Source organism: Liolophura sinensis, chromosome 7 (assembly GCF_032854445.1).
Source record: "Liolophura sinensis isolate JHLJ2023 chromosome 7, CUHK_Ljap_v2, whole genome shotgun sequence".
NCBI lineage: Eukaryota > Metazoa > Mollusca > Polyplacophora > Chitonida > Chitonidae > Liolophura > Liolophura sinensis.
Genome location: NC_088301.1, coordinates 33,439,272 through 33,462,278, shown reverse-complemented (window position 1 = coordinate 33,462,278; position 23,007 = coordinate 33,439,272). Strand labels below are relative to the sequence as shown.

General features: G+C 37.3%; 1 protein-coding gene across 2 annotated transcripts in view; it reads right to left on the bottom strand.

Moving 5' to 3' along the window:
* Positions 1–23,007, bottom strand: part of LOC135469809 (multifunctional protein CAD-like) — a 45,291-nt gene that overhangs the window by 16,286 nt on the left and 5,998 nt on the right. For both annotated transcript variants that reach the window (XM_064748415.1, XM_064748416.1), the window contains exons 6-33: positions 21,707–21,878; positions 21,131–21,316; positions 20,616–20,717; positions 19,748–19,904; positions 18,995–19,126; positions 18,403–18,636; positions 17,787–18,008; positions 17,155–17,343; positions 16,606–16,839; positions 15,969–16,106; positions 14,995–15,162; positions 14,364–14,446; positions 13,344–13,590; positions 12,755–12,853; positions 12,160–12,261; positions 11,712–11,834; positions 11,125–11,307; positions 8,630–8,848; positions 7,915–8,082; positions 7,528–7,710; positions 5,952–6,056; positions 5,226–5,468; positions 4,040–4,121; positions 3,565–3,731; positions 3,130–3,294; positions 2,401–2,532; positions 767–968; positions 10–125 (exon numbers count right to left, since the gene is read on the bottom strand). In XM_064748415.1, the coding sequence (XP_064604485.1) occupies positions 10–125; positions 767–968; positions 2,401–2,532; positions 3,130–3,294; positions 3,565–3,731; positions 4,040–4,121; positions 5,226–5,468; positions 5,952–6,056; positions 7,528–7,710; positions 7,915–8,082; positions 8,630–8,848; positions 11,125–11,307; positions 11,712–11,834; positions 12,160–12,261; positions 12,755–12,853; positions 13,344–13,590; positions 14,364–14,446; positions 14,995–15,162; positions 15,969–16,106; positions 16,606–16,839; positions 17,155–17,343; positions 17,787–18,008; positions 18,403–18,636; positions 18,995–19,126; positions 19,748–19,904; positions 20,616–20,717; positions 21,131–21,316; positions 21,707–21,878 (4,553 nt within the window). The remainder of the gene's footprint in view (positions 1–9; positions 126–766; positions 969–2,400; positions 2,533–3,129; positions 3,295–3,564; positions 3,732–4,039; positions 4,122–5,225; positions 5,469–5,951; positions 6,057–7,527; positions 7,711–7,914; positions 8,083–8,629; positions 8,849–11,124; positions 11,308–11,711; positions 11,835–12,159; positions 12,262–12,754; positions 12,854–13,343; positions 13,591–14,363; positions 14,447–14,994; positions 15,163–15,968; positions 16,107–16,605; positions 16,840–17,154; positions 17,344–17,786; positions 18,009–18,402; positions 18,637–18,994; positions 19,127–19,747; positions 19,905–20,615; positions 20,718–21,130; positions 21,317–21,706; positions 21,879–23,007) is intronic.

The following is a 23,007-nucleotide window of genomic DNA, read 5'->3' as shown; positions in this document are numbered from 1 at the left end:
TAACTTTACCTCAAGAGTTAACTTTCCTTCATTGACAGCAGTGACCAGCAGAGGGAGCATTGTTTCAAGTCCAGGGAAGCCAGGAGGGCCATTCTGTGAATCTTTCTCTTCAACAGTGTGTGGTGCTGAAAAGCAGAAAATGTTTACAATCAGCTAAAGCATTAAAAATAATTTTATTCCTGTAACATGTAATTAAGTCGCAATCATTTTGCAAATAATCACATCTTTATCAGAGACCTGTAGGTATTCTTGCTTGTTTCTTGTTTTGAAAATGTGGTTTTAACAGATTTGATTTACATAGCCCTTTCAAGCACTATGTGACACTTATTGTTCAATTATTCATATGCCTTGTGTCCTTTTTTGTGCTTTCATATATTATTCTTATTACAAGCATAATGTCAAACATCCTGCAGTAGGACCTCGGCACCATTTTATTGACGTCAAACGTTTCTTTCCTAGATCATCATTATGAATTCACAATTAAAGACAGGACAACACTGCAGAAGAAACTAATACACTGTAACATTGCAGATGTTGCACTACAATCCATCTTTGACTTAACAATGGCTCAAGGTCTGGCTTTACATCAGCGCCCCCTCACAGAATCAAAAAAAATATTCCACCTTCCCATTATAACTGTTATTTTTGTATTCCTTTAACTGGTATTACACCCCATATTCTGAATACTTCATTTCATAAGCTTCTGCTTTAGCAAGTGTGCAAGTTTACATCTACCTTGGACGTAAAATTCATTGGATTACCATACCATGATCAGTGGCGAAACAGTCAATGATGTCTAAATTATCCCACAGTGCTTGCTGGTCCTCCTTACTGACCAGTGGCGGTTTGACCTTTGCCCTGCCAGGACTTATGACCTTGATGTCGTCAGATGTCAAGAAAAGGTGATGTGGGGCCACCTCACAAGTTACAGGGAGTCCCCTCTCTTTTGCAACACGGATAACCAGGATCTGAACCAAAAATTCAATTAACACGATATATAACACAGGTATGTTGCAAACAATTCAAAGAACAAATTGTTCTTAACTCATTCACTCCGACGCACGGCTCAGGCCGCATGCAGAGTGCTCTGTCTCAACCTGAGGAGCGGGTATATCCGTGCGGCTGAGAGGACCTCATTTCCCGAGGAGCGGCTAAACCCACATATGACACCACTTCTCATTTGGTGCATATTTTGCTTTCAAATGTTTTCTTTAAGTATAAATAAGTCAAAACACACCTGTCTTGATCTCTTAGGCTTACATTTACTAGTATTTTGGCGGTTCTTATTTGCTTGAATGCCTAACAACAACAAAAGGACCTTATTTTCGCGTCGTACACGCTTGAGTGTAAACATGTCTTTGTTGGCCGAATCCAGCGAAGAAGAGGATTGTTTAGGCTTCACAATCGATGAATCGACCGTCTGCTGACAGAGAATGTGACACTGAATCCGATATTAGTGTATCGGAAAGTGAATCTGAGGACGACAACATTATTTTGTTTTGTGTTTATTATTTATTCTGAAAGGAGTGTGTATGTCTGACCTGAATATCACTGACCAATGATCCTGTCCCACTGTGTCAGGTGATAGAATCTAGGGCAACTACTGACCAATGAACGACGAATGCATTTGGCGGCTAAATGTTTTGGAATTTTTGAGTAGCTGAAGTGAGAAAACGACTGACTACAGTACGGCTCTATTCAACACTTCAACAAACTCTCGATAAATAACTGGTTTCTCCGTATTTCCTCAAACTTTGATGACTTAGAAACACATACTTTTATTCAGAAAAGCGGGAGTTACGTACAGGAATTCGCCTATCACCACCTCAAAAATTACGACACCTTTCGCTGGTGTCGCATTTTCTGTGAATGTTCAGTTCGATAATCCAGTTTTATAGATGTCTTTATGAATGTACGTCCACAACTACACTAATATTTTACAAGATTACATAGAATAAACATAAATGACAAAATCCATCCAGCTTTAGAATGCTAAAATAAAAAAATACTCTGCAGCACTAGCTGTTACAGTGTAAGTTCAGACAGAGGAGAATATGGCCGTTGAGGCTGATCGCTGACGCCTGCTCAGGCTGCTGTACTGTAGGATAAAGCGGGCTGTCGGAGTCAATGAGTTAAAAGTACTCAGCAGTAACAAAAAGACATAAAAGCATTTGCTACAAGAATTGAAAGAATTACAAAACAAACTTCTCAATACAAACTTCACTGTGAAATAAAACTACTAGTTTGGATAAAAAATTACACCCTAACAACAGTTTAAGCCTCAATATTTGACAGAACATCTGTTTAATATTCTAGAATCCTGTAGACAGAAGAGTCTGAAAAATCCAGTTCAGAATTGTTTGTTAATGGAGAAACTGAGGTATTTAGCAATGTATTCACCTCCTCTTTTCTGGCCACATGACAAATATGGACAGGTCGTTGGTAAAGCTCAGCCAATAGAATCACAGCTGCAGTTGTCGTGCCTTCTGCATGTGCACAGATGGGGAGATTCTTAGGCCAGTTCTCAAAGTGCTAAAAAACAGTGATTATCACATTAATTATGTTGATGTGGAAAGTAAGGCATTCAGATAATTTCTACCATATGAACTCTCAAATTTACTTATTTCTTTGTTTATTTGGTGTTTTATCCCGTACTGAAAAATATTACACTTCTACGACCAGCACTGGTGGGAGGAAAGCCACGACCATCTGCAGGTTGCTGACAGACCTTCCCACATACGGCCAGAGAGGAGGCCAGTATAAGCTGGACTTGAACTCACAACGACCGCATGGTGAAAGGCTCCTGGGTCATTGCACCGTGCTCCCACTCCCAAATATACTAGAGATAGACGGAAAACTTGACACAGGCAGCATCCATGCTTACCTTTCTTCCATTTGACAACTTTGTTTCGAAGAAGGCGAGCTAAAAATCACCCACATTCAACATTATACTGACATACCACAGGTAGAACAATTAATTTGCATTTGATGTTGCCAGAGTCACCATCATAACTTTAATATCAAACCAACAATTTAGTACCTGTATACTGCATATCACAAAATGGTTAATAGTGTGTAAAAGAAGATGTGCTTCATGTTAAGTACTGTTGCAATAACATTCAAACATACCTTCATCCAAATTGATAAATCATCGAGCTTCAGGGTTGTGAATGTTTCATTCAAATACATCTTTAGGGCACAAGCTTTTCCCCCAATCATGGGCAGAGTTTGGTAGTTGTCACTGCTTGCTCCAACAAAGATTCCATAATCACAACGAGCACCTGCACTTGCCAACTGGAAACCAGACACATGTATTACCCTCTTTAATTTCATCAACAAAAGGTCCCCAAAACAGTATAGTTTTGCTCTACCTGACATTCATCAAATGGACAGAATATGCAATGGCAAATCATCTTCAGACATTATTGAACAAATGATTAAAGCTGAACATCGCATGGCATTTTTTAAAAACTGCTAACCCCACATAATGCCCCTAAAACACCATCTCAAAACCATATTTACATAATTTATACTTCTCCCCATCAGGTTAATGTACATGTGTACCTTTTTGGTCAGACTGAATGCTGCTTGATCTGTGGTGGGTGGATTGGTGTTGGGCATAGCAAGTATCATGGTTATCCCCCCTGCCAGAGCAGCTGCTGTGGCTGATGCCCAGTCTTCTTTGTGGGTGGCCCCTGGTTCTCTTACATGAACATGGACATCAATAAGACCTGCATCATCAAACACAAATATAGAAATACTTTTACAGAACTGTAGTTAATGACAAATGCCTGCAAAAATATCACACAAAAACATTTATCTAAACAAACCTTTTGCTGAAATAAAATCCACTTAATCACGTTAATTTTACTTATACAGATATGAATGGATGAAGCCAAGCAGCCACATCTTAAATGAAGCCACCAGCCTGAAAAGCACATGAAACTGAATTAGCTAGAACAAATTACTTTGCAAAGACCATTTCATGTATGCACCACTTGAACATGTCAAAAAGTTGTAGTGCAGAAGTCTATCTAACCTGGTAGCCTGACAACCCTCTGAGACATGACACAGTCAATGTGGGTCTTCACTGTTGGAGCTCCCTTCAGCTGCCGTAAAGCCTGAAACAAAAAGTAGGCTACATCAGTTTAAATACCCAAATGACAAGTCCCAATTCCGCAAGCATGTTTAGGAATCCCACTGAAAGTTTTCAGCACAGAATAATCATTTTAAAATAAGCTACCTGTGCATTCAGACAAAGTTGCTACATTATAGCTGTTATCCAACCACTTCTGGTAGCTTGATGTCTATAAAGTTCATGGTAGGGGTAAAAAACATGAAAAAAAATGTTAAAGAATGTACTGGATTTGAACCCTACAATGCCAAACATCATTTACAACTGGCCTTGTACTTTAGACTAGAATAGAGATCAGGTGGCTTTAATTTTCTGCTGAAACCCAAGAACAAGACAGAAAGAATACATTGTTGCAGAGCTGAAGCCTGTTCCCATGGTAAACTGCAGTCAACAGTTTCATGCAGTCTAGCACAAACCTCCCATGTTATTTACATAGGAAAATTTTGTCAAATTTTTGGTAATAACATGAAACAACACAAAGTACAAACACTATTCTTACAGATTTGCAATTGTGACATCAAGGGGAATGAGTGTGTTTGTCTAATAAGTTTAAGCAGTTTTAAAAATTTACCTACGTTTGAGCCAATTTCATTGGTCAGTTTTGGCCTTATTTGCATACCAAACTAAAAGTTTTTTTTACAATCTGGGTAGGGCGATCCACCAAAAACTGTAAGTGAAAAGTTCATCTCAATAGGTTTAGCCGTTTTGGAGAAGAACATTTTTTTAGCTTATCAATAAAATTCAAAATGGCTGCTAAATCACGTTACTGGAAAAAAGCACGAAACGTCAAAATTGCTTCTTATGTTCCTTATTAAGATTCCAAAGTTTGGTTTTTCTACCTTTTATAGTTTCGAGATATTGCAATTTTACGAGTTGACTAAGAATAATAACAATAATCCAAACAATTTCAAGAGGTGTCCCGCTAGGAACTAAAGTGGACACCTAATCAGCGCAAAGGCTTCAAATAGGGTCCAGTTCAGCTACCCTTAACTAACTCCAATATAGAATAATAGTACAAAGCTTAATAGAAGTTTTACATATTTTGCCGTAATACATCCCTAAACAAAACATCATGCATGTTGATATTCACCTCCACCAGCATTTTGGCGCACTTGATATCCGTAATAAGAGGCACAGAGTAGTCCACAGCCATTCTGCGGGTCTTGTAACCTTGGGTGATGAAGGTCGACGCCCTGTATGTTCCACCATTACGCAATGGCAAGTTAATCACAAGGTCAAACATGTTCTCTGCCAGGTAGTCAGCAATGGTCCTCTGTTCACCACCATATCGGTTTTCACCTGTGTCCTCAAACGGCCAATCAACTGGACTCACCTGCAAATGGGAGGTGAGAGGTATATATACTTACATTTCTTTGTCCTCAGGCTGGACAAGAAAAATTTATAGTACAGTAAAAACTCCAACATTTTCCACATCTACAGCACTTCATCCAATGAATATGCACATAATTATTACGAAAATGATGCTAAAAATGATTTATTTCTGTCTCTTAAGATGCAAGTACATAAAACTGTACAGATTATTTCTTTACACACCACAGTTCTCTCAGAATGTATCAAAATACTGGTCGCAGAGAAGGTTGAAAAAGTTGAAGAATTAAAGTAACTTTTTAGGTGCAGATTGAACACGGAAAATGATCAGTTTAATATTCAGTGGAAACATCGAGAGATCTTTAAAATGATGTTACGTCATTATTTCTTTTTTATTTAGAGTAACTTGCTTGATATCAATGAAGCTCTGGATCTACATGTGCCCCAAAGCTGCAATGTAGTTAAACTATGCCAAGTTGAATTTTACCTGTATTCCATGCTCTATGTAAAAGTCTGCAGTTCCCATGCTGGCGAACAAATTGTACCCCATTTCTTTAAGTGCTTTGATAGTGGACATTAACTCAAGTTTGTGCTGAAGATAAATAAAAGCACACATTTATTTATCATTAACTGTGAACTGATGTCCATGCAGGCAAGTCAAGCAAATATGATATGTACGTGTTCAAATATTTGAATGTATTAACAAAATTCACTTCCAAAATACTACGACTAGTAATTATTTATAAATATGGAAATCAAAATAAAATCTTTCCACAGTTACACACCATTAAGAAAATTAACATTCTGTTTTTTCCAAGACATACATACAATTTAGCTTTGCTACAAGGATGCTTCAACATAGCACACATTAAGATTATTTTCAATAAATGGTTGTGATGTTTTACGACATTGTATAGACTGTGACATGATTTACATTTTTATAGAACAGTGCAGAGAATGTTACAATTTATAACACATGATGTCTACAACTACACTGAGGCTTTATGAAAAGGTCATTGATGCAATCGAAAACCATACCCCAAAATCCATGGTATAAATTTAGAATGACAAAAGGTAGCCAGAACAGTGAACGAATGAAGATTTGAATTGAGCTGATACCTGTACTTGTGCATGACAGGGGTGGGAGGACGTTTCCACGCATGTACTCCATTCAAAAAGATACATGTATAAACATAATAATTACAGCACCTCACGTGATCATTACAGGTTACAAGCTTCAATCTACAATAGAGATTTTCTATCACTCCAATTTGTGTTTTAGTTTCACTAGAGAGCATCTTTTCCTTCAGTGCAGACGAAGGCCTGCATCTATAAATGTTGACACAAGAAGAGGTACTAGACACCAGAAGCTCGAGATTCATTAAAACCAAGATCTGCAGCACAGGCATAGAAAGGAACAGGGTACAGTTCCCTTTCATAATCAATGTATATGTTGACACCCCCATCCATAAGCAATGGAATGCAGTTGCATACATGAAGAAAGCACTTTGTTTTAACCATTTCATTGGTTAACCTGCCTATAAAGTCATTTGATAATGTGGATGAACCAACAGGTAAGAAGGTTTCATGTTTATAACAGACAACCACATAACATACCATATAGAGAAGCCCATGTTGTTTCATAATAGCGAGATATAGTCCATAAGACACCTGTCTGACCTGTGATTGGCATTTTATAGCAAAGCTACACTGTAGTTTACCGACCTAAAATTTTGCCTGAGTAAGTTGCATGTGTTGGATGATTCTGTGGGTTCTACTGATCTTAGAAAGGTGTCTGAAGGTTTTGTTTGGAAGGTATTAAAGATGATATCCTACTTTATAAATGTAAGTTCCAGCACCAAAACTACAGTACATGAAATATTTTGCAACATTTAGTTGCCTCTATAAATACACTCTTTAGCTGACATTTTAGGTCATTTACAATATTAGTAATGTTGGTCAACTCAAAGCAATTACGTATAAATATAAATCATCTCAAGACTACATTAACTACATCGTAAAATGCTTCTCATGTCAAAAACACACAGGGAGAATATGTCCACCTTATAGCTGCCAATGGAGATGAGAATGTTCTTCTTGGGAATGACGAACCCCGTGCTGATTTGGGCTTTGAGATAGGCTTCGTATCTGTTCTCTCCAAAGCTGGCCACCTCGCCCGTGCTTGCCATTTCCACACCAAGCAGAACATCTGCCCCACGCAGCCGTGAGAAGGAGAACACCGGCACCTGAGCAAGGATATAAAAATAATGTTAGTAATCCATGCACTTTACTGTTTGACTAAGATTTATTTATTTGATTGATGTTTTATCTTATACTCAAGAATAGTTTGACTAAGTCTGACCAAAATTAACATTTAATCATCAGTAGTTATAATTCTTCATAAAGCTGTGGTTTCTCTACAGACTTGAACAATCTTTTAGAACGCTTACCTTGACCCCCACCCTTCCACTTCCAGCCAGAACATCCACTGGCTCAATATGCTCATCAATGATGACACGAGTTGCTGCGGCAATGAAGTCATAATCCAGTGTTTTGGAGACAAAGGGAAATGAGCGAGACACACGAACATTGCATTCAATGACCTTGAGTTGATTGTCCTGCATTGAAAGAGGCAAAAGAATATCTTTAATTTGGGCGAGGAAAAAACATACATATTCCTTATCAAGAAGTGTGTGAATGTTTACCATGGCTAATGGTGAGCCACATCACAATTCAAGTTTTAAAATTTAACTTTGCGACTGTTCTTTCCAGTTTCAACAATGTCAACCCTGTCTGGCTAATTATTTCATCTTCAGTCACATTTCAGGTACATTTACAGTAAGCATAAATCAATCACACTTCATACATATTACATGTATTTTATATTTAGTTTTGAAATAACGATGTATTCATGCATCATCAAAACACTATTCGTTTTTATGGGTTAATGAAAACCTTGCCAAGAACATCCACCGCCTCAAAATAAAAATACATATCAGTCAGTGGAAATTCCAGGAAATCAACAGTGAACACACAGTATCATTGGTCAACTGCCATGGACATATAGACAAGCCTCACACCAACTGTTAATGAACTAACCAATTTTACTTCAAAGTTTGTCAGCTAAACAAAAGTATGCATACATGAGCCTTACGATGTAGCTACCTTAGCAATAAGCTGTATGTTGAATGGTCCAGTGACTTCCAAGGCCTGTCCTATTGCACAGGCTATTACTTTGATCTTTGCCAGGGTCTCTTCATTCAAATCTTGGGGTGGGGTGACAAGAGTTGCATCCCCTGAGTGAACACCAGCGTTTTCCACATGCTCTGACACTGCCATACATATTACCTCTCCTTCCTTAGCAACAGCATCCACATCTATTTCCTGTAAAGCAAGACAAACTTTATCAACTGAAATGACCATTTTACAGGCTGCTCTGAGGTTAATTCTTCATTTTTATCAGAGGATAAAGATCATAATACCAGGCTCCAAGCTTTCAACATTCTTTTAATCCATTCATGATGCACATTTATCGTAGTTCATACCAGTTTTGGACCATTGACTGATACAACTGGCAGCACGCATCCAATGAACAAGCCACATGCCTCCCACACGCGTCTCTCGCTCCCGGTGATCACCTATTAAAACAGCCTGCTGGGGATCAGGCAGTGTGGTGGGGTTGGGGGTGGGGTATAATGTATGTGGGGAGGGTGGTGTGGGCTGAATGCTTGAAAATTAGTACAGTATCACCATTTAGGCCTGTAAATAAATATGCTTGACTAGAAAGCACCGTTTCTGAGTAATTGTTGGCTCTGAAGAGCTGTTGATCATTCCCTCTACCTTTCCTGTATATAGTCTGTTACCGGAGAATTTATGTTCAGCCCTCATTTCTTGGTATCGGATCGTCTGTTCTTTGTCGAGGTGCAGTCAATAGTCCATCCCGATTTGATAAAAAAACAGGCAACACGGGAATACTCTTTTGGCATGTGGCTCATGATCGTCCAACCCTTTTACACCGCGATGGCATATGGGCCGTATGCATTACCAATATCTCAGAGAGTTTTCAGTCTTTCATTCTCTCATGGATTCCATATGGTCCGATAAACATGGTATCCACATACAGAAGAGGAATGGTTGAAAATGGGCATATTGTGGAAGTTTAGATTATGGTAATGTTTTTATGGCGCCTATATATGTATATGTATATATATATATATATATATATATATATATATATATATATATATATATATATATATATATATAGTTCACGGACTTCCAATTCACAGTTTGATATCAAGCCAACAGAAATTGGCTATTCTCCTCCAAATCTGTAACTTCCGCCTTGGCATCACGCTGATCAATAATTAATGCTTAATTAAGTAGGTTGCTCTTGCTCTATGTGCGTAGATGTAAATGGCTAATGCTTTAAGAAATTATACAAAACTGTTTATGGGCCTATATTTGCTCTGAATAAGAACGCCTTTGTGTGTTTTTCTTGCTGTACAAAAATATAACATTAAGAAATAAACTGTCAGAATAAAAGAGAGCTCAATCCTTCAAAGTTACTTACGGAGACAGTTTGTCAAAAGTTGTTGTTTTTTTAATACTGGTAGGCTACTGAGCCAAATTTCATTCTGAAGAATTGTTTTATTTTTTTCCATTGGTGTTTTACACCATATCAAGAATATTTCACATATACGACAGCATTATGATGGGATGAAACCTGGCACTTAAGTATTAACACATCAACAAATATACAGTTGCCTAAAATAAAAAGCGTATCCCTATGGCACCAGGTTTAATTCATTTTTAAAATTATTTCCGGGCTAAACCAGTAGTTGCAACAACCACAGTTTTGGAAGTCTGTATTCAGCAGAACTCTGAGAATTTATGGAAGATATTAAGAGCTGTAATTGCAAACGATAAAGTGTGCAGATCTATGAATAAGTGGCAAAATTGTACACATGTAATCATTCAGTTTGTTGCTCGTACCCACCGCCGATTTGCTCATGTCTGGATACAAGTGAATGCGTGAACTTTTTTCAGGTAAATTTTATGAGAGTGACATAAGTATAAATGAACAGCAGGCGACCTTTTCACGTACCATATGGAACTCTTTGATAAAAAGTAATTTCGCCCTGACATCACCTTCAGTGAGAATGTTGATTATCTCTGCATGTATTCCGATATGAAGCTCTATGTTCTGCATGTAGGCCCATGCATCTACTCGTAATTGTATGTAAAATTAAAGATGGGCCTATATTGGTGTTTTCTTCACTTTACTGATTTTAGGCTTATATTACAACACAGACAGGGATATATTTTTATATAGCTACACGCAAACGATTTGCCTTGGGTGTTTAACTGAATTGATCCCACTTCAGCAGTTTATGTCAATTACGCACTATTACTTGGAAATACTGACTTTAGCAAGACCTTACCTGGAGCCTACTTATTTATAAACAGAAAAATTAAGACAGTACAATATACATATATGTCCAAGTGAAATACTAACACCAGTTATTCATACGCACAAGCTGTGACTCAGCTCCCTGCTAGGTGGGGATCACGTGACCATAAAGTATTTGTTTCGAAAACTGTCATCGATTATGGTAGTCTCCTCTGCTGCAACAGGTGTAAATATTCTTGTTACTTACTTTGGCCTCCAAAATGAACTTTGAAATAACAACAGGATGTTCCTTAGAGACCGCACTGGCTTGAGTTAGGTAATTGGTCAGATCTGAGTGGGTGTGCGCCACATTCATAGCCGCACCGCTCAGCACGTAAGACGGACGGACCAGGCATGGATACCCCACTTCATCACAGAACTGAGTGGCACTCTGGAGAGGGAATCAAAATGCAGAATACACACCAAATCTATCCAAGACTTTGTCAGACAAACAACTTTTTTGTATAAATGAAGGAGGTGACTTGATATCCTGTAAATTTTGCCTAAGCACATCTAAGCACATTCCAATAAAAATTTGCACACTAGCCTTGGGCCCTAAACAAAGTTACTGATTGTCAGAATACCCTAAGCACAGCAAATTATCAGCGGAAATGTCCAAAGGAATATATCAAAGTATTTCACTTCAGAATATATATTCCAGCCTATGCATGTACATATATTTGTTTTCTCAACCAAAAAACACACCAATCACACTAATCTTTTTACAAACAAAAAGATAGGTATTAACTTTATTGACAGTCACAATGTCAAAACTGTATTGTGAAATTTAATTACCTCAATTGTTGTCAATTCTCTCCACTGTGGTTGCGACATCTTCATGTTGTCCAACATTCGAGAAAACTTGAACCTATTTTCAGCATTGTCAATAGATTCTGGGGAGGTTCCAAGTATCACAGCCTATTAAAGCAGAAAATATTTTCTTTCCATGATGACATGATTCAGTTTGTAATAAGCCAAATAAAAATAAACTATAAAGCAATAGAAGAGTGCAAACTAGCACCCCAATTCACCACATATAAAAGACAATATTCTGTATTTTTGTCCTACCCTTTGACACTCAGAAATTGCTATAACATTTCTGGATCCAGATTCATCAAAACATAATGCTAGCTGATACTTCACCCAAGGCTATCCCATGCTCATAATTTCATCCAAGTCTTTGCATAACTTTAATCCACGATCTTCTTACAGAGGTAACAAGACTTAAAAGCACAACCCTCACCCCTTGTCTGTGAAGTGGCATGGCAATATTGTTGGGCAGTTGTCCACCCACAGACAAGATGATGCCCTCTGGCTCCTCCCGACAGTATATATCCATGACAACCTGAAAACGAACACCGTTGATAGTTGGTTTAGTAATGGAAACATTAATTTGACAGCATGCATGCCTCCAACAAAATGATGTAAATAGTAACTTATAACTATTCATCCGCTAACATGATTTATCTTAAATGTAGCTACATTTGTATGGAATTGTATTCCTGATTATTTATATATTATTATAAAGTGATGACATGCTGGTTATTCTAGAAAAGCCGACATAAAAATTGCTGAAACCTACGGTGCTGTTCCAAGTACCTCATAAAGCTAAGTTATGAAACAGCAGAACTCTGGATTAAAGCATAAAGCCCATCTCTCACAAACATTCTATGAGGACATCACACATCAAAAGATACAGTTTAGTATACGTAAAATATGAATGAAAATGTCTTGCAAAGATGCTAAATGATTACACAAAAGACATGAGCTGCAAGGGCTGTCAGTTGTCTATACAGACAAATCTAAACTTAAAGGTAATATAAATAAGGGATATTTACCTCAAAAGAGATTTCATCGAAATACAGCCTGTCACACATGTCGTAGTCTGTACTAACTGTCTCAGGGTTGTAATTCACCATGATCGTCTTGTGCCCAAGCTGGGGATTGGAACAAACAGTGCTATAACTCTTCAACCTTTACGTGTGTTTTCATTCAACACAATAGACGATTATTGCATGCGCTGAATTTTCTGCATCTTCATTAATGAAAGTGACATTGCTCTGTAGGCACTTTGGAGAATAGACAAAATCCCTTGATCTCAACTTTCACCACAGCAATAAAACGTTCTCAATGACGTAGGCTATAAATATGCGCTATTAAATAAATGTGGTAATATTAAATAGGTATTTGTGAAATACAAAATTTTCATTGTGTATTTTCACTGAAATTTATGCTCTTTCACATCAAAAAAAAATGGTTTCCAGCTTTCTGCAACATTCAAAACGTCCTTGTTAGCTTGTGTCAACATTATATAGAGAAGATGTTTATGACAGAAAGGAGACTGCACATACTACTAGTGTGTACACAGAAAGAATGAACACTGATAGGTTGTTTTATTTATAATTTCCGACACAAGAGGGAATTTACCCGTCTCAGTTCTCGGATGCAGTTGACAGCACACCAGTCAAACTCTACACTGCTGCCAATTCTGTACACCCCCGAGCCGAGAACCATGATGAACCCGCCAGGAAACTCAACGTCATTGGTCGAGCCATTGTATGTCAAGTACAGGTAGTTTGTGCTAGCAGGCCACTCAGCTGCCACGGTGTCGATCTGTTTTACCCAAGGTAGGATTTCCAGATCATAGCGAGCCTTACGAATAACCAACTCAGAACTGGAAAAATTGAAAGGGTGGACATATTTGCTTCACTTGGATTGGGTTATTAGGTTATTCGACTAATAACTTGTATGACATCATGAGTTTTTCGGTGCTACTGTATAAAACTAACCCAAAAAATTTATGTCAGTGTACATCTAGGCTTCACTTATGCAGAATATCAGATTAAATGGATTTGCTCAATTATTTTTAGAGGATGAGTCATAATGATTTCAGGCATCAAACGTGTAAGTAAGCACGGAACATGTGCATAACTGATCAGTGGCCGTGCAACAAAGGATGCATCATTCATTGGGGTAACTCATGTATTTGATTGTCACAAAAAACAGAAATGTGTCTATTTTCTTTCAATACTGCTGAGAAAAATCCAACATAATTATGCTTTTAGCTTTGCATACCATTAGAGAAATGTTTAAACATTATGAAATGATCAGTCGATAATGAGAATAGTCGAGATAATAATTATGGGAATTTTAAAACCACTGAATTAATAAAACTTTAAAAAATGAAATAGGGTTACATTTTCCATTGACACATCAAACAAGATGCTCACAGAATCTCTTCCCAACAGACATGTTTCAGATACGTTAATTTGCACCATCTCATGTGCATTTGTTAAAATACAAAATCCAATAAAATTCAAGATAATCTTGGTTACCATGGAAACTGCCAATGTGGACAAAGCATGCTGGTCAGGTTTGTCTGATATGATGACTACAAAGTTATTGGGCAAATTTTCTGCAAATTACAGATTAATTTAATTATTTTACCTTTCAACAGCAATTGCTATTTGCTGATCAGAGAAGCCCAGCTGTTTGGCTGTTAACAAAATCTCCTTTGTCAGCACGCTCATCTGTCAAGTAAAAACTTAAACAAATAAAATTGAATGAAAATTGAATGAAAATTCCTTTTTTGTATGTTGTGATGTTAATTTTGGCTAAAATCCCTCCTTCTCACTCATTATTGAAATTAGGCTGCCTTTTTAAATAGTTCATTTAATGAAAGTTCAAAGAGAAAGATGTATCAATGATCATATTTTTAATTATAATAACAGCTGGAAGGCCATGTAAGGATTACAAATAGCCTAACTTATCAAGATTTTCTGTAAACAGTCGTGCTTATACACCAAAAAAAAAAAAAAAAAAAAAAATTGACATAACTACTGATTAACAGGCAGAAGGTAACAGCATTTTAAATAAATGACTCTTTAATTTAGCCAGTGAATGATACAAAGTATAAGACTGTTCCTGGTATCATTCCTACATGTAGGTAAGAGATAACCTTGTGGTAATCATACGATAAAGTCTGTATTAAACCATGTATTTTAGATAGGTAAGACTGCACAAGATACCCCCAGCAATCAGAATATGCCTAAATTGGTCATACAACCTGAAAACTTGCCTGTTTGGAGAACTGTTCCATGGTGTCGATATGTTTGATGATGTTGTGGAATTTGTGGAGAAACCAGCGATCAATCTTGGTCAGTTCATACAAGCGGTCAATGGAGTAGCCCTGTTTGAGAGCTGCAGCAAGCACAAAAATCCTCTTGTCAGTAGGGTCACTCAGTTCCTGAAAAAAATTTCACTACATTAATCAAACCAGTCAAAATTTTTCATTTATGCAGGTTAGTGCATGAGACAAATTAATCTTAACATCTATCTTTCAAACTTTATGGTGAAATGAAAAGCTCACAGCTTTAACAAATCTGATATGTACATGAAGACACTTCTACTGTAACAGTTTTAGAATTATTTAAGGTTGTGACTGCTTTTGTTGTGAACATGACTGTCCTGATTATTCATTTTTCTTCTAGGCTCACAAAAACTATGAATTTTTTTACACCCCATGCATGTTATTTACTAAGTGTTTTATGGCATACACAAGAATATTTCACTTATACGACGGCGGCCAGCTTTATGGTGCCCGCTGGAAACCCATGGCCATCTGCAGGTTGCTGGCAGTACGTGTACATGTACGTGTTACATAACAATAAATTTCCAAAGCAAATCGAAAATCTTTGAATTTCACCTTTTGGATTTCTCATACACATGGTCAACATACAGAAACATTGGCCACCTTATTATCCTCGGATTTAGTTTCCTTTCTTCCAACCAGTTTATGAGCCCAATGAGCTGGATGCAGAGATATACTGCTCACAATTTAAAAATCATACACATTCATGTGATAAAAACACAATATTGTAATTTTCCTCGAACATTTCATTATGACCAAAAAGAGATGTTTGTGTTATAACAATGTACATGTGCCTGATCTGCAACATAGCACAATGGCTGTGTTAACACTGAAAAAGAAAGGGTAAAAAATGCAAATCTCTACATCTATATGTAAGAAGCAAAAATCACTGTCAAACTCACACTTTCCGACGCCTTCTCCAGATAAGGGTCAAACCCTGTGACGGTCTCATCCATCATCCGCAGAGCCTTCTGAAATGCTTCCTCAAACTTTCTGCCAACAGCCATCACCTCACCCACGCTCTTCATTGAACTCCCGATCTGACAAAGATAAGATTACACTAGTATTTTGATGCATATAATTTTATTTCCTTCTTTCAAAAGAGTCCATGTTTTTCAGTCACACACAAGACAATGCGTCCTTTGACATCCGGAGTAATAACAGTGGCAAAATGATACATTATTGAAGGTAAGAGCAGAATTTCATTTACACCGCAATCAAGAGTATCGTATCGGCAGAGAGAATGCAAAACAAGTTTACAATACTTTCGATGGCTTAAGTCATTTCCAGTCAAGAGTTGTCTACCTTTGGATTTTATTGATTGGACAAGTTTTTGGCATTAAAGGACTGTTTTTTGTTTTAGCCCTCATAAATTGTGAACTACACATTGGTATTGTTTGCAAAAGACTCTCAAACACCAATCCTTACATAGAACAAACTGAAATTGATTTGCAAGATAATACAAAGTACATATACTGACCTCACTGGGTTAAAACAGATATAAGTAAATAAATGTGACACAAATCCTGTGATTACTACCTTTGTACAAACACGGGAGAATTTCCTGAGGTCCCAGCGTGGTATCTTCACAACACAGTAATCCAGGCTGGGCTCAAAACAGGCAGTGGTTGAATTGGTTACGGAGTTCTTTAGTTCAGGAAGAGAGATACCCAGAGCCAATTTGGCTGCCACATAAGCAAGGGGGTAACCGGTTGCTTTGCTGGCCAAAGCTGAGCTTCTTGACAACCGTGCATTTACTTCAATTATAAAATACTGAAACCAAGAGAAGTTACTGGGAAATGTGACAAAAATCTGGGGTTTAAAATACAAATATGTACTGAAAAAGATAACCAATACAAAACTTTGTATAAAACATTTTACAGGTTGTAAAAATCAAACACAAAAATGATATATTGGTATTTAGAAGCTTAAACAACAGGAAGATAACGTAATAAATGTAATAATAAATGATATCCCTCAAAAAACAAAATATTTCATCACTCCAGTTGACATTTTTACAGCAGTTGGACTTTTGATTAATGAAATTATTAACACTGACATTATTAATTCTTATAATCATTACAGTACCTGCTGTGAGTGTGGGTTGAGAGCGTACTGTATATTACACTCTCCGACCACCCCTAGGTGGCGGATGACCTTAATGGCTGTGGTTCTCAGGATGTTGTACTCAATGTTGGTGAGGGTTTGACTTGGGGCCACCACGATTGACTCCCCTGTGTGTATCCCCAGTGGGTCAACATTCTCCATGTTACATACCTGCAACAGCATCACATTCTCACCTGTACATGTAAAGACAGCAGTACTATACCTCTCTTACCTTAATTAATAACTCGCATAAAATTTGACATCTTAAACTGCCCCTTTTGCTCAGTAGTATATCATGTGTTTTTTCATATTGTACCCAAACTACAGAATCAAATACAAAAATAGGGACAGTTGTTTAAGTGAAAGGTACTGACCAACTCATGCAACAGAGCTCACACTGGGAATGTCCCCCAACAATACATTTGCTTGGTTTACTTCTTTCTTTGATAGCTCGTTCACACACAGAGTTTTTACATGCCATAAACTGAATCTACAGCTGACTTTCGGTAAGGCACATTTATTTATAATGTGATTTAATGTGGTTTTTTTTTTTGTTGTGACTTGTCTGTTCAGTTTGTATTTTTTTTCTTACAAGAAAGCAGTGGAACACTTACTGTTATGCAGTTATCCTTGGCATCCCTGACCACTTCATATTCTACTTCTTTCCAGCCTTTCAGAGACTTGTCAATCAGTAGTTGGCTTGTGTGAGCGAAGGCTGAAGTGGCCAATGTAACAAGCTGATCCTTATTGTCAGCAAATCCAGACCCCAACCCTCCAAGAGCGAATGCTGCCCGTATCAAGACTGGGTAACCAATCTTCTCTGCAGCCACAATTGCCTGAGGGAGACAGTAGCTTGATTGTCATTCATTTGTTTCTGCTAATATGAAACTTTTTAAAAACTTGCCTTCATAAACATGAAATGCTTCCAGAGTATCAAATGCATATTTTCTTCGAAAGACAAGTAAACGTTTTTATCTCATTTGGTTCAGATGGTAACTCCATCTATATCTGTGACATACCTAAAGAAAACACCTCAATAAAACCAACAAATAAATGCCATCTGTTAAACAACACAAGAACTACCCTAAAGGATTACATAAGAAATGAACACTACTGGCTTCCTTTTCACTAAAAAAAAAGGGCATGAGAAAATATTGCCTGACTGGCTTAATTATTTCTTTGCTTAGGTTGAAAACTATGAGGAAAAAACAAAATATTTCTAGTACTTACTTGTTCAATGGAGTACACAGCTTCACTGGGTGCTACATTTTCTCCTATTTCTGCCATCTTCTCTGAAAATATTTTCCGATCCTCTGTCCATTCAATTGATTTGACTTGAGTTCCTAACACCTTTATTTGGTATTTCTCTAGGATTCCCAACTTGGTCAACTCAACACCACAATTCAGTGCTGTCTGCCCTCCAAATGTCAGCAGTATTCCATTGGGACGCTCACTTTTAATAACCTGTTTGACACAAACAAAAATCTACTTTGGTTAGCATAACAGAAATGGTCAGGAATATCAGGAAGATATCAGGAATATTTTTGTTTCACTTTACCAAACAACAGATGAAATATTTACAGAAAATCAGGGGAAAAAATATCTCAAGACAAAGCCAATTTAACTGGTGGGGGAATATAAATTACTCCTTATACTTTATTGCCATCTTAAATTTTACAGACAGCATCATCACATGATGCTTTGGCCGTTTCCACTACCCGAAACAAGATCCATAAAATATTACAACAGTTCCTGTGATATGCTGATGATGCACAATGAAGGCTGTTTCGGTATTTATCTTCTTTTGACACCTCTGACCGACCTGAATGACATAGTCTGTAGTTATAGGCAGAAAGTAGACTTTATCTGCCATCCCTTTTGACGTCTGAACAGTCGCAATATTTGGATTGATCAGGACTGTCTGAATTCCTTCCTCCTTAAGTGCTTTCAATGCCTGAAATTCAGAAATTAAGATATGTATTTCATCCAAGTGCAAAGTGCAAGACTGATGATAACTTTACTCAAACAACAATATTACTGTAATATTTTAAGGTGTACATTCTACAGAAGTAAAAAAAAGTAATAAATGAAAAATGAAATGTACGCATTCCCATTGGGATATCATCTTAACCATGCATTAGTGTAAATAACACATAATTTTGCTGGGGTTTACATCAACCACATGTATTACCACGCTGTGCAAGATGAATGTGTTAGAGCCAATTAAGAGAAGTCTGTGAGCGCAATTTCTGGCCTGGCATACAAACACTCAGAGGAACAGCTTCTAGGACAGGAAGTCAAACCCCCAACTACAACAATTAAAACTTTCAGAGCCTTCAATAATCCAACCTGTTCAAGAACATGTACTCCTGTACCAAGAGTCTTGTGTTATACAGTCAGGATAGTTTATAGCTTGATGCTGTCCATATGGTGGAGGGTTAATATTCCATTCAGAACAAATTTCACTACTGCTGTTTCAGTAAACTCCTTACACTGGTTTACATGCTATGTGAACCAAAGCTAATTATGAATACTTTTTCACAAAACTTACTTAAAGCCGAACTACTGGTCTTACCTGTGATCCAGAATAGTCAAACTCTCCAGCTTGCCCAATGGACAGCCCTCCAGAGCCCAGTATCAGAACCTTCTTAGGCGTCACTCTTTCGGCAGGCACAGCGCTTGCGGCAGGTTTGTACTCTAGCTTTGCTCTCAGCCTCTCGCGAACTGTCACACTGAAAATAAGGCATCTCAGTAAATGCTGATCTCCTCTTGATAAAATAATGTATTAAATTACTTACATTCAACAATAGCACTGGAAACTAAAAAACATTGTATTATACCATATTCATATGTTATAATTAAATTAAGATAGAATATAGCACTAGGTCGAAATATATTGTATAAATGGTTTGCAAGTTGCATGTCTTCACTGGTGAAGTGATGCCCTTCTGGCTCTTTTACACTTTTATTGCAGTTTAATTAAATGAATTATTAGTTTTCGACAACTTTCAACCTGATACAAAACGTATTCATTTTCACTTTGCTTTAACACAAATCAAACATACAGAGAAAAATCCACACTGGTCCAAATTCATGTAAATTTATAATGTATTCAGAAAAAAAGTTTACCTATTCAGTATGTATTTATTTGATTGGTGTTTTACGCAGTACTCAAGAATATTTCAATTATACGACGGCGGCCAGCATTATGGTGTTAGGAATCCGGGCAGAGCCCGGGGCAATCCCACGACCATCCGCAGGTTGCTGCCAGACCTTCCCATGTAATTCAGTATGTACTATTTAAATTGAAAAAATATGCACATATACATATTCTGGGATATACAAATATGTTAAAATGTGGATTATAAATCAGAATAAAAACATTGATTACAAATCTGAAAAATAATCTGCTATTTTAAGAACAGGATCATTTTAGACAATACCTTTTGTTTCCCTTCTTGTGGTCTCGGACTTGATCAAGAAAGACATCAAACAAACACTCTAAGTCCTGTGGGCCTGCCATGTGTTCAGGATGAAACTGGGTGCTTGTAACAAATGAAATTGCATTTTATTACAAATTCAATGTTCACACATCCTTCCAACAACAACAGCAAATTATTGTGGATTATGGATGGAAGAAACTGGGCTGCCCAAGGTAAAGCGCTAGACTTGACCAAGTTACTGATGAATTTTTGTCACATGGTATGTCGCAGTGATGGATGAAAGATGGTATGCAGCAAACGCAAGTGTTCAAACATGGGTCGATTGACAACTTTATTGTCACCAAGAACCTACAAACACTATCCTATGAGAACACTATACTTTCAAATCTTAAAATACTTGTTTTTTTTTTTTCAAACCTCACAAGCATGGCAACTCAGTTAGCGAGTTTAGCTTAATTACATGATTTACAATATGAATGAATTAAAAGTAAGAGTAACAAAGTTCTGATCAACACCTGAATATGGGCTTAGTCTTGTTAACAATCCCCTCATTAGTGTTATCGTTCGCATTGGTGAAAAGAGGGATCCACTCAGAGGGCAGCGTCTCTGGGTCAACTGCAAAGCCATGATTCTGTGTTGTGATGTAACACCTCTCTGTATCATGGTGAATACATGGCTGGTTGTGACCACGGTTTCCATACCTGTAAAAAATGATGAGGAAATTATCCCACAAGCACCAAATGAATTATCTGTGTATCTGACTGATTTATCAATACCTATTAATTATTTGATAGACATGTGTGACAAATGGATAAAGGCTAGCCACTGATTATCATTTCCAATTCAATATTCAAAATGGTTTTATAGTTATTGTATGCTTAACAGACAGAACTAAATAAGAAGAAAGAAATCATATGATGATACATTTAAACTTTTATGTATGTACCAGTTGAAACGCCTGGTTTGATGCTAAATCAATGCTTGAAACGACTAAGTCATTGAAAAAATTCTCATCCACATTTTTCTACATACAAGGTTACAGTACTCCATGTACAATCTGACGACTTGCCCAGCCACTTGAAATGACTCACTTCATTTTAAATGTCTTGCCTCCAATGGCTAGTGAGAGAAGCTGATGTCCTAAACAAATCCCAAACACAGGCTTGCAATCATCATCACTCAAAACTCGACTGATGTTTGAAATTGTTTCTGGGCACATCTCAGGATCTCCAGGGCCATTGCTAAGAAATAACCCATCAAACTCTGAAAAACAAGAAGGCCAGCAAGAGACCTATGCCAAATTTACAAATCCATCAAAGATTAAAAAACATCAAGTGAAATCTACTCAAAGTGTCTTGGACTGGATTGTATCACAGAAAAAAGCCTACTTATTACCATGGATTGCACATCCAATGGCCTCGGTGGCCTAGCACAAGCTCCAATCAAATACTGCAAAGTAAATTGAACAATTTTCCAAGATATAATATGGCCGAAATTATTCAAGAACATCAATCAAGTATCATCATGGGCGGTTTTAAACCTCCTTCGTTTCTTACGATGTCACTAATCCTCGCCATCTGGATCAGAGATTAAAACAATGGGGATAGATTATCACCACGTAAGAAAATTACTTTCACCTATAGTGAGCAGTACTCAAACAGGTGTCACTTCTTTTCGAATCATTGATGAGGTAAAGTGAACTGTCACCTTTTGAGCAGTTCGATGCAAAACATATGAATTTACCACTATCTGCACCAGTCACTCATTCTTTATCAAGCAACACGATAAGTTTGGCATTGTTGTCAGTTTTAATCATCCTCTGTAGCAGGTCAGAAACCGCAAACATTGCCGTAGCTTTCAAACAGCCAGTGTGTTGTTGTACACACTTCACAGTTTGTTAGAAGCTCACTCAATGGACCAAAGTAGAGGCACAGCCAATGGGATAGCGTGTATCAGAGCGACATTCATTAGAAGCCAGCACGTGCTGGTACTTACATTTCTTTCACTTTACGGCCATATTGCAGACTGATCAAACTAAAGACGAATAAATTCCTACTTTGTTTTATACCCACCAGGCCTTAGCACTAGAGTTTATACATATTTAAACCACAATTCCCCTTCCCTGCTGTTAAAAAATTTAGATGGTCCTTCGGGCTTTCTTAGCACAACTCCCGTCAACCTGGCAAAGATTTCACATCATCATTACTACTACCTGGATATATTTTGGATATTTTTTTCACTGGAATTATTTTTCACAGTAAATTATTGACCGCAAATTGCACGAAAATTAGTTTCATGTGAAAATTAAGTACTTTAAATAACACAGTAAATAAATAATCTTGCAACATGATTCATGCAGAGTCCATACAAAGCACAGCCTGCCAAGAATGTT